The 12,583-nt window shown below is 39.3% G+C and overlaps 1 protein-coding gene across 1 annotated transcript in view; it reads right to left on the reverse strand.

Annotated features, from left to right (window-relative positions):
* Positions 1-10,728, reverse strand: part of noxa1 (NADPH oxidase activator 1) — a 32,498-nt gene extending 21,770 nt beyond the window's left edge. The window contains exons 1-5 of the mRNA XM_041788118.1: positions 10,612-10,728; positions 6,918-7,092; positions 6,652-6,734; positions 4,110-4,218; positions 706-840 (exon numbers count right to left, since the gene is read on the reverse strand). Of these exons, the coding sequence (XP_041644052.1) occupies positions 706-840; positions 4,110-4,218; positions 6,652-6,734; positions 6,918-7,091 (501 nt within the window). The 5' untranslated portion in view covers position 7,092; positions 10,612-10,728. The remainder of the gene's footprint in view (positions 1-705; positions 841-4,109; positions 4,219-6,651; positions 6,735-6,917; positions 7,093-10,611) is intronic.
* Between the last annotated feature and the right edge of the window lie 1,855 nt (positions 10,729-12,583).

Raw genomic sequence — 12,583 nt, forward strand, 5'->3', positions numbered from 1 at the left:
TACTTATGACAATGTGATATTTCAGTTTTTTATTTCTAATGAATTTGCAAAAAAATGCTAAAACTGTGTTTTCCCTTGTCATTATGGGGTACTGAGTGCAGATTAATGAAAAAAAAAAATGTTTTTTTTTTCAACTGTAGCATCAGGCTGCAACATAAGAAAACAGAGCAAAAGTGAAGGGAGTCTGGGCATTTCCTGACTGCTTTGTATCAAGTTTAAATTCAAAGTATCTAATCTCTGCCAGGATTAAACCCTCATTAGATTTCTCTTTGCTGTAAAAACTGTCTTGCAAGGTCAATAGGCTACACTCATGGTTCTGAACTGGTGGGTAGGGGCCAAAAAGTGGGTATTAAAATACTTTCCAGTGGATCAAAAATGTGTGCATGCACAAAAAATTTGGCAACAAGACTGATGTATGGAAGCCCTGAGTGGAAATACAGAACATCCACGTCCAAGTAAATGTGGGTTCTTTTGTTAGGATTTCAATTTATTCACTTCCTTTTTCCTGGATAATAAAGTTGGTTTTCCAAAGACAATGAGGAAATTTCTCAAACAATATCCAAATCTCCCTGCCTTTCTTGGAAAATAGGGTAAAGATGAATGCATGTCTTTCTATAATGATGATGGTGTGCTTTTCAAACGTGTTTATTTCATTCCGCATCTTTGAAGTGAACTTTAGAAATTGACCGCCATACTCGTACTCACCGGGATGCCGTCCAGAGCCACCTCTATGTTCCCCCCTCGACCTCCACCTCTCTCCTGGGATGCGGACAGCAGCACCTCCTTCGCCTGCTCCCATTGGCCCATCCGACAGTACACAGCTGCAGCATTATACAACACCTGGGGGACACATAACATTTAGGAGAGTCAGGACCAGCTCATTAATATTCATCCGTTTTTACTGCAGTGTCAACACTCACTCTGACTGTCAGAGAGGGAACAAGTACCAAAGATTAAATCACCGAACCAGAGATTATGTGAACTCTCTTCCTGGATTTGTAGCAAAAAGTCCCTGAGCAGTGAAGTTTAGATACACAGGAGGAGACAGCTAACACATGTCAGCTACAAAGACTAGAAACCAGCTTTATTACTGGAGTATTCAGCAGAATGTGGATGTTTCTGTTCAAGCTGTGATTTAAATAGCCTGAGACCTGTTCCAGTTTCTGGAGTTTGAAGGATAACAACCTCAGACAAGTACAGCAGAATTCATTATTTACAAGATTCAGGGCAATGCTCAAGAGCTTCATTTGTCAAACACGCAGTGGAAGTGCTCTCTAAGAAATAAGGTTATCACGTTATTGCTCCTGAAGAGAAACCCAGGATGATTCGCTTCATAGAAGTTCGAGGGTCATGGATGATTTGGTGCAGAGGACAGCAGCAGGAATATAGATGGGGTTGTATAAGCCCATAATGAAAATCCCATAATGCAATAACTGGTCAATAATGCGTCTGTTTTTATATTATAAAAGAAGCCAAATATTTTTCTTCTAATAGTGTAATAATTTCATTACAATATAGAATGAGTCAGTAATTTATGGATTAACATGGTCATTGATTCACAATAGAGTGTAGTCTGCATTAAATAGCTTTTACCTTAAGGTTTAAAATGTTCAGACATAACATTTTTGTCAGGTAGAATTAACTGGAAAAAAATGCTAAAAGTGCACACTACACATTAAAATTTCAGTTTCTCATGAGGGAGTAACTGTTGGTACCCTTTCATTAAAGAAAGAAGAAAAACCCCAAAATGGTCACTGAATTACTTCAAACTGATAAAAGTTTGAAGTTAAAATGTACAAATGAAAATCAGACATTGCTTTTGAATTGTGGTTTAACATAAATAAAAAAAACAAACTAATGAAACTGGCTTGGACAAAAATGAAAATAGCCTTAAATTCAAATTTTGTTGCACAGCCTTTTGAGGCAATCACTGCAATCAAGTGATTTCTGCCACTCTCAGTGAGACTTGAGCACCTGTCCCAGGTATTTTGGCCCACTCCTCGTGAACAAACTGCTCCAGCTGTCTCAGGTTTGAAGGGTACTTTCTCCAGACTGCATGTTTCAGCTCCTTCAACAGATGTTCAATAGGATTTAGATCAGATCTCACAGAAGGCCACTTCAGAATAGTCCAGTGTTTTGTTCTTAGCCTTTCTTGGCTGTTTTTAGCTCCATGTTTTGGCTCTTTATCCTGTTGGAGGACCCATGACCTGTGACTGAGACCAAGCTTTCTGACACTAAGCAGCACATTTCACTCCAGAATGCCTTTATAGTCTTGAGATTTCATTGTACACAGATTTTAGACACCCTGTGCCAGATGCAGCAAAGCAGCCCCAGAACATAACCAAGCCTCCTCCAGGTAAGGTTTCTCAGTTCTGGTGATGTTCCAGGATATCAAAGCTCTTATGTTTTCTTTGGATTTTTAGTTCTGATAATGTCTCATGTTGTCGCAGTAATAATGTCTCTTTGGGTTGAACATGAAAGCCTGGGGTTTGAACTTGTCTAGGTTCTCTTACCTTGAGTGTTCTCTTGTGTTAGTGTTTTGCTGTCTTTATCTCTTGTTGAGTTCTGATGCTTTGTTCTTCTGTCAAAGCACTCTGTAAACCCTTGTTTTAAAAGTGCTATATAAATAAAAGCTATTATTATATTATAATTACTATTATGTTTCACAGTGGCAACAGTATTCTTTTCTTTGCATGCTTCATTTGTGCGTATGTGAACATAGAGCTGATGTGGCTGTCCAAAAAGCTCCAGTTTTGTCTCATCGGTCCAAAGGTCATTCTCCCAGAAGCTTTCTGGCTTGATAATATGCTTTCAAGAGTGGAGTCTTCCTCAGCGACGGATAGTGCGTTCTGACATTGATTTACCTTGGAGTTCACCTCTAAGCTCTTTAGAAGTTGTTCTGGGCTCTTTGGTAACTATTCATATTATTTGTCTCTTCAGTTTGTCATCAGTTTTCCTCTTGCAGCCACATTCAGAGAGGTTAGCTAGAGTCCTGTAGACCTTAAACTTCTAAATAATATGGTCAGCTGTAGTCACAGGAACATCAAGCTGCTTGGTGATGGTCTTATAGCCTTTACCTTTGACATGCTTGTCTATCGTTTTCTTTATAATCCCCTGGGACAACTGTCTCCATAGCTTTCTGTGCTCCATGTTCAGTTTGGAACACACCATGTTAATACACAGTACAGTGACTACTTTTCCCCCTTTGAGTATGCAGACTTACTGATTACAAGTTTATAGACACATATGATGGTAACTACAGGACACACCTTAGTTTAACATGTCCCTATGCTCTAATTATTTTATTTTCTAGGGGTACCATCAATTTAGTCCAGGCCAGTTTCATTAGTTTGTTTTAGAAATGATTCTGTTCAACCACAATTCAAAAGCAGTAACTGATTTTCATAAGTTAATTTTCAGTATTTTTATTTTTTATCACTTTTGTCAGTTTCAAACTATTTCAATGATCATTGTGGGTTTTTCTTTTTCAACAGGGTACCGACAATTTTTATGTGTACTTTCCATTGTTAATGGAAGCTTTTGCATTACAGTTGAATGCAATTGTTGAATTGATACTGAGGTTTGTGTTTCAACAATGCAACAGAGAAATGCACACACATCCAAGAAAGTAAAACAGTTGCCAGACTAACAAACAATCCTGAGGAAAGTAGTGTAGCCTGCACACTGTTTAAAAGAATATTATATGAATGAGAGTATGATAATAGCTGATGCTGAACTAAATTCTGGCTCAAAGTGCCCCACCCGCATTATTCTGTATTTCAGCTGTATCTATGTGCAGGTGCATGCAGGAAGTGAGTGTGTGTCTTATCCGTGTGTTAGAAAAATGTGCTGTTGTGTAACCTCCTCTCTGTTGTATGAATAGAGCTCTGTGTGCTCCCAGGTGTATGTGACATTTGAACCACACAATAGAGGCAATGATCATTCAGCTCAGCTCGCTCTGTTCTCATTCCACATCGCTGACAGAGCTCACAGGATCTGATTTCCTTTTGGTTTTATTGTGTCAGAAGAAACAGGCAGTGGGTCGGTGTTTTACCCGTCACCGTGCAGGTGTGTGTAGCGATATGAGTGTATGAGGCTGAACGTTAGACCTGCCAGCTGTAGAGTTTGTATCTCAGTCCCAGCTGTTTGTAGTCGATGACCATGTTTCCTCTCATGTGTTTCTGGGCCCAGATACAGTCTGACAGCGCCTCTTCCAACCTGTACACAGACATGTTCAGAGAGATGGAGTGTCAGCGTCAGAGGAAACAAGATTAATGACTGAGGGAAGTCTAGCATCACCTCTCCACTCAAGCGAAACCATGGCACCATTACAGTGCATTCAGAAAGTATTCAGACCCCTTTCACTTTTCTCTATTTTCTTATGTTACAGCCTGGTGCTACAGTCGAAAAAAATCCACTTTTATTCTCATAAATCTACACCCAGTGCCCAATCATGACAAAGGGAAACTAGAATTTTAGAAATTTTTGCAAATATGTTAAAAAAAAAAACTGAAATATCACATAAGTATTCACACCCATGGCAAAAACACTGTAAATGTAGCTCAGGTTCCTCCAATTCCACTGAATTGTTGATGAGATGTTTCTATACCTTGATTACAGTCCACCTGCAGTAAATTTAACTGATTTGACATGATTTGGAAAGACACACACCTTTCTATAGAAGGCCTCACAGCTGACAATGTTATCAGAGCAAAAACCACACCATGAGGTCAGAGGAACTGCTGCAGAGCTCAGAGACAGGATTGTTGACAGGCACAGATCTTGGGAAGGCTAGAGTTATTCAAAAATAATTGAATTGACTCATTTTTGAGTGTATTTATTACCTGTCATCCCCAGAGTTGGAGTAAAAACAGATGACATTCTGCTGGAGTTAAATTTTCACCAAATTCACCCACACTATATTGCCAAAAGTATTCGCTCACCTGTCTTGACTCGCATGTGAACTTAAGTTATATCCTATTCATATAGGGTTTTATATGACGTTGTTCCATCCTTTGCAGCTATAACAGCTTCAACTCTTCTGGGAAGGCTTTCCACAAGGTTTAGGAGTGTGTTTATGGGAATTTTTGACCATTCTTCCAGAAGCGCATTTGTGAGGTCACACACTGATGTTGGACAAGAAGGCCTGGCTCTCAGTCTCCACTGTAATTCATCCCAAAGGTGTCCTGTGGGGTTAAGGTCAGGACTCTGTGGAGTCTGTGCAGGCCAGTCAAGTTCATCCACACCAAACTCTCTCATCCATGTCTTTATGGACCTTGCTTTGTGCACTGGTGCACAGTCATGTTGGAACAGGAAGGGGCAATCCCCAAACTGTTCCCACAAAGTTGGGAGCATGGAATTGTCCAAACTCTCTTGGTATGCTGAAGCATTCAGAGTTTCTTTCACTGGAACTAAGGGGCCAAGCCCAGCTCCTGAAAAACAAGCCCACACCATAATCCCCCCTGCACCAAACTTTACACTTGGCACAATGCAGTCAGACAAGTACCGTTCTCCTGGCAACCACCAAACCCAGACTCGTCCATCAGATTGCCAGATAGAGAAGCACAATTGGTCACTCCAGAGAACACGCCTCCACTGCTCCAGAGTCCAGTGCTACACCACTGCATCCGATGATTCGCATTGTAGTTGGTGATGTATGGCTTGGATGCAGCTGCTTGGCAGTGGAAACCCATTCCATGAAGCTCTCTATGCACTGTTCTTGAGCTAATCTGAAGGCCACATGAAGTTTGGAGGTCTGTAGTGATTGACTCTGCAGAAAGTTGGCGACCTCTGCGCATTATGCACCTCAGCATCCGCTGATCCCGCTCCATCATTTTACATGGTCTACCACTTTGTGGCTGAGTTGCTGTCGTCCCAATCACCTCCATTTTGTTATAATATCACTGACAGTTGACTGAGCTCCTGAGAGTGACCCATTCTTTCACAAATGTTTGTAGAAACAGTCTGCATGCCTAGGTGCTTGATTTTATACACCTGTGGCCATGGAAGTGATTGGAACACCTGATTTACATTATTTGGATGGGTGAGTGAATACTTTTGGCATTATAGTATGTATGTATAATGAGTTATGCAGCAGGACAACAATCGAGACATACCAGCAAGTCCACCTCTGAATAGCTCAAGACAAAACAAAATGAAGGATTTGGAGTGGCCAATTCAAAGTCTGGACTTTAATCCAACTGAGATGCAGTGGTGTGATCTTTAACGGGCAGTTCATGCTGGAAAAACCTCCAATATGGCTGCATTAAAACAATTTTGTGAATAAGAGTGGTGCCAAAGTTCCTCCACAGCAATGCGAAAGACTCATCACCAGTTATCACAAACACTTGATTACAGTTTTGCTGCCAGTGGTGGAACAACCAGGTATTAGGTTCAGGGGGGATTTACTTTTTCACACAGGGCCAGATAGGTTTGGTGTTTTTCCCCCTTAAAAACATTAAATAATCATTCAGACACTGCATTTTGTATTCACTTGGGTTGTCTTTGTGAAACATAAAAATTGGTTTGATGATCCAAAACATTTAAGTGTGATAAATATGAAAAAGAATCAGGAATCAGAAAGGGGGCGAATACTTTTTCATGACACTGTACTGTATATTACACTAATGTGGGAATGTGTTTCTCTCTCACCTGTCGACCTGCATCATCACAGCTGCTCTCTGGAAGAAACCCACAGCCAATCGCTGATCCTTTTCAATGGTGAAGTCTAACGCCTGAACATCACAGAGAACAGAAGACGCATGCAGGTTAGATACAGATAAACTAAATCATTACAATCTGCTTCATGTTTATAACTTCCCTGCTCCCTTCAGCCATTTATCATCTAAAACAACCTCCATACTGGCTTTAAAGTCATCATCTTTCCCCTACAGTCCCCCATGTCTCATCTCACACACCTTTAAGGCCTGGTGGAGCTCTCCCAGAGCCAGGTAAGCTGAGGCAGTGTTAAACAGGGTGCGAGACGTGGGTTCACTGATCTGATCCAGTTTAGCCAGGGCTCCCTCCCAGTCTTTGGCATCCATGGACTGCACTGCCTCATCCCATAGGCGGATCAACTCTGTGTACAGCATCCTGCAGAGAGAGATGAGAGGAGAGGAAGATGATGGCTTAAACAAGCTTGAATGCTTCAGAGAATAAGATTCAGAGTTTTGGATGTCTGAGAGATCGTCTATGATCTTTATGTCAGGCTCTGTGTCTCTCTTCATTATCAAATATTCAGTAATTAGCAAACATAGTAGAGCTCTAAAAACGACTGGTTATTTGTTTAGTTTTTAAAACAAAAAATGAAATTCATAACTGTACAATACATGTAATATTTCTCACTTTCTCACTCTTTTGATATCTTCTTTAGATGTCTAGAAGCTCTCTCATAGCCTGCCACCCACCTTCAATCCCCACCACTTTGCTTACAGGGCAAATAGATCTACAGAAGACCCCATTGCTACAGCTCTTCATACTACACTCACCCACGTGGAACATCAAGAGAGCTATGCCAAGCTGCTTCATAGACTTTGGCTCTGCCTTGTATACCATCATACCAGGCAGACTGGTCACCAAACTGCTGGATTTGGGGTTTCCACAGCACATCTGCACCTGGATCTATAACTTCCTGACAGACCGCACCCAGAGGGTGAGAGTAGGACCACATCTCTCCTCAGCTCTCAGCATCAGCACTGGCTCCCCACAGGGCTGTGTGCTGAGCCCCTTTCTCTACACCCTCTATACCCACAACTGCACCCCCAACCACCCAAACAATGCCATCATCAAGTTCGCGGATGACACCACCACAGCAGGACTCATCTCAGGAGATGATGAGACTGCATACAGGGAGGAGGTGGAAAGCCTGACAGCTTGGTGCTCCACAAACAGCCTCATCCTCAACACCTCCAAGACAAAAGAGCTGATAGCCAACTTCAGGAGGAGTGCCCAGAAACTTCCGGTTTCTTGGCACTCGACGAGGACCTGACCTGGAAAACTAACACCACGGCACTGCTGAAAGAGGCACAACAGAGACTGCATTTCCAGAGGATACTCAGGAAAAACAACCAGACAGAGAAACTGTTAGTGTTCCTTTATCGCTGCACTGTGGAATCTGTCCTGAGCTACAGCATCTCACTGTGGTTTGCCAACCACACAGCGGCAGAAAGGAAGGCGCTGCAGAGGGTTATTAACACCGCCCAAAAATTCATTAGTTGTCCTCTTCCATCTCTAGAGGACTTATACAACACACGCTGCCTCAGGATAGCCCACAGCATCTTGAGAGACCCATCCCACCCTGGTCACCATCTATTTGAACTCTTGCCCTCAGGGAAGCGCTTTAGGACTATCAAAGCCAAAACAAACAGACTGAAAAACAGTTTTTACCCTAGAGCCGTCATTGCACTAAATTTTGCACAATCCTGAACACTTGAACACTTACAATCCTGTTTTTACTGGGTTTTAAACATTTTGTATATTTCTCTAGTTGTGTTTCTTATTGCCTTTTTTAACTTAAAGTTGTCTTTTTTTACTTACTTACTGCCTTCTTTTTACCTTTTAACATATATTTTGCACTTAAATTCTGCACAAGATCGGAGAGCTGCTACCTCAATTTCGTTGTACTTGTGCAGTGACAATAAAGATTGATTTATTGATATCACTATTTTTATAAAGTCTTCAAATGATTTCCATTTTTCTTCATAAGCCTGAAATTTATGTTTCTCTAGGATTAATTTTAATCTCAACAGTGAAATCCAAGAACCTATTTAAAGTGCAAATATATTTTTTCCATTTGAGAGCTTTTGTTTGTTTTGCCTGGCATCTAAAAAAGCTGAGAAATTTACAACTACAATTAAAAAACTGTAAATTAAAAACAGAATGCATTGATTACCAAATCTCATAAACCCACATTTTATCCACAGTAGAACATAAAGAACATATCAGATGTTGAAACTGAGACAATTTACAATATTAGCTCATTTTTAAAATTTGATGGCAGAAACACATTTAAAAAAGGTAGGGACAGTGCATCAAAAGGCTGGAAAAGTAAGTAGTACTTCTGAAAAACAGTTATAGGAGCATTTTGAAACAAAACCAAATTACTCGTTAACCAATTAGATTGACTTGGATCAAGTTAAAGGAGACTTTAAGCGGGGCAGAGGTTAACCAATTTGAAAAAAACTGACAAAAAATGGTAGTACAATTTCAGAAAAATGTTCCCAATATAAACTTGACTTTCAATATCCCACCATCTACAGTCCATAATATCATCAAGGCAAGGCAAGTTTATTTGTATAGCACATTTCAGCAACAAGGCAATTCAAAGTGCTTCACACACGTCATTAAAATACATTGAAAAAGGGAAAAAGAAACACAATGAAAACATCAAAAGATTCAGAGAATCTGGAGAAATCTGTACAAGGCTTAAGGTCAATATCAGCCCTGCATTAAAGACAGGCATGATTCTGTACTGTATGGGCTCAGGAACACTTCCAGAAATCTTCTGTCAACACAGTTGGCTGTGCCATCCATAAATGTAAGTTAAAGCTGTATCAGGAAAAGAAGAAGCCAAAAACAATCAAAGAAAAGCTGCATCTCTTCAAAATGGATTCAGGTAAAATGGAAAACTGTTCTGTGGTCACATGAATCCAAATTCATTTTTGAAACCTTAGCTGTCATGTCCTGGAGACTAAAGAGGAGAGGGAGCGCCCAGCTTGTTATCCTGGCTTAGCTCTAAAGCCTGCATCTCTGATGGTATGGGGTTGCTTTAGTGCCTGGGATTTGGACAACTCACACATCTGGAAAGGAACTATAAATGCTGACGAATAGAGAAAGGTTTCAGAGCAATATGTGCTCCCTTCCAGACACTGTCTCTTTCAAGGAAGACCTTACATATTTCAGCAAGACGGTGCTAAACCACATACCACATCCATCACAACAGCATGGCTTCACAGTAGAAGAGTCTAAGTGCTGATCTGACCTTCCTGCAGTCCAGACCTTTCACCCAATAGAGAGCATTTGGGGCAAAATGAAAAATGGCTAGAATCCTACATCGGACAAGAATGGCACAACATTCCTCTCCCTAAGCTGCAGCAGTATGTCCCCTCACTCCTCACAGACTGTTGTTAACAGAAGAGAGGATGCTGCACAATGGTAAACATGGCCTTGTCCCTTCTTTTTTGAGATTTGTTGCTGCCATCAAATTCAAAATGAGCTAATATTTTTCCTGAAATACAAATTGTCTAAATTCTGAAACTGTATCTGAATTGTTTGATTCCTCTTCACAACAAGACTTAAAAAGACACAAATCTAAACAAAACTAGATTAATCACAGGCCTGATAACGTCCCGGTCCTCCACTGGGACCCTAGGTTGTCAGCCCCAGTTTTTCCCCCTGACCACTTTACCCATTTCTGTAAGTTCTACGAGTTAAAAAATTCCATTAAAAAGGAAGAGGAAACACTATGAATGCACAGGTTTATCAGTAACGTTGTGTGTATTTTCTAGGAATACTTCCTTGTATTCCACCAGCCCTTCTCTGCACATGCTCAGTTCACATAAAGCTGAATAATAATCAAAAATGTTATAAATTTTCTACATTCACGCTTCTTACCTTTTGTTGTTGACTGACAGTTAGGTTAGAGTTGAGCGATCGTCTGCTGTGCCTCTGTCCTCCTCTCTGAGCCAACAGGGAAGTGAGGGAGAGAGAAAGCCTCCTCAGGAGTCTCCACCCGACTGCTATAAGGAAGTCCTCCATCCACATTCCCCAAATACTGTCTACGCCTTTCAGTAAGGGCGCTTACACAAACATGAGTCACACAGGTTTATTTAAACCAGTTTGACCTGATAACCCCACAAGGAAAGATTACATCTCCTGCTGGTACGTTTTAACATCAGGCTCTGAGGCTTTGTGTGGGAATGTACTGCACTCATTCACATCATTCATCTTTGTGTCATGTTCACTAAAAATAGGAACAAACAGGTGAATCGTGCAGGTGGGAGACAAAGAGCAGGCATGACTGTATCACTGGTGGTAAGTCTAATAATATTGAGTCATTAGGGAAACAACAAAACTCTCCAGGAAGCTGTTCACATCTAGGAATAAGTCATCTTGATTGACCCTTGACCTCACTTTACAAGGAACACTTCACAGAAGGAAGTCATGAGAAAAATGCCTCTTTTTCTGAGCAAGACCATGAAGTAACATGGTCGGTTTGGCGTAAAAATAATAAAGTTAACAAAGAAGGAAATCCTGCAACTGAAGCAGAGATTTGGAAGCTATGTGCAGCTCTAGGGGTGCAAATAAAAGGATAAGAATATATTTGAAAAGTCATATCAAAAAGGGAAACTGTAATCTACTTTACCTGGGGCCTCATGGTCCAAGAGAGCTCAGATATTAGTCATTACAGGTGAGTATGAAATATGGTACGTCTTCATATCAAACTAATTCTAGTTAAGTAAATCCCTATAGACATACTGAGACAATAACCTGGATTACTGTGTGGTTAAATAACTTCAGTAAATCTAAATGTCTGATTAGTGTCAGAAGAACAAATATGTTGACGATAATGAGCATCATATTTTAATGTTTCTGACCTGGCCTGGAGACAGGTTCAGATATAAGAACATGTTGAGTTTGAGCTCTGATGACTGTTAGATATTTGAGTTTTTGATTTCTGAAGAGGGATGCTTTAAAATATTTTGCTCATGTTGGGTCTTTGTCAGGGGCTTAAAAATCTCTCTCTCTGGTTAATTTTGGCAAATATTTGCTGCTGAGATTTGCTATCTTGTGTATCCTGATTGTCCATAGTTGTCTGTGTGAAACTCTGTTAACTGCTGCTGTGTGTCTGTGGCAGGGCACCATGGAAATAGAGATCTTCACGTTATATACAGGTGAAAAGAAAATAAGATGAGATAGAATGAAATTAAATGAATGAAATAAGATAAGGTAAAAATGATAAAAGTAGAAACTTAAAATAAATTCATGGTAAAAATTAAAAAAAATTAAAAGGTCAAATAAAATAGATTAAATTCATGTAAAATAAAAAAAGAATAACAGTAAAATAGAAATGAAATAGATAAACACAAGAAAATGATTAAGATAAATGAAAAATGGGATAAACCACTAGAATGAAAGGATAATATATAAAGGTTGAATAGAGATTTTCTGGTTACATAAATATTTTTTACATGTTCAAAATAAACCATTATTAAAACAGATTAGTTAGAATAAAGGTAAAATAGATAAAACTGAGAAAAACAACAAATTCAAGTAAATTAAGATAAAAAAAATACAGATTTTTATTAAAACATCAAACATTTTAGAATATAAAATGTTAAAGTACTTATATAAAAAAAGAATAAAATAAAATAAACGTTAAAATAAATTCAATAGATCAAAATCATAATATATAAAGTAAAAAATAATAATATAAGATAGGGTGAAAAAAATTAAACACAGAAATAAAAAATAAGGAAAATAAATAAAATGCAATCAAATTAAAAAATAAATAAATAATGGTAAAAAAAAAGGAAAAAATTAAATACAGTGATTAAATGATTTATTAAATAAATAAAAATTAATA

This window comes from Cheilinus undulatus, linkage group 5 (genome assembly GCF_018320785.1).
Source record: "Cheilinus undulatus linkage group 5, ASM1832078v1, whole genome shotgun sequence".
NCBI lineage: Eukaryota > Metazoa > Chordata > Actinopteri > Labriformes > Labridae > Cheilinus > Cheilinus undulatus.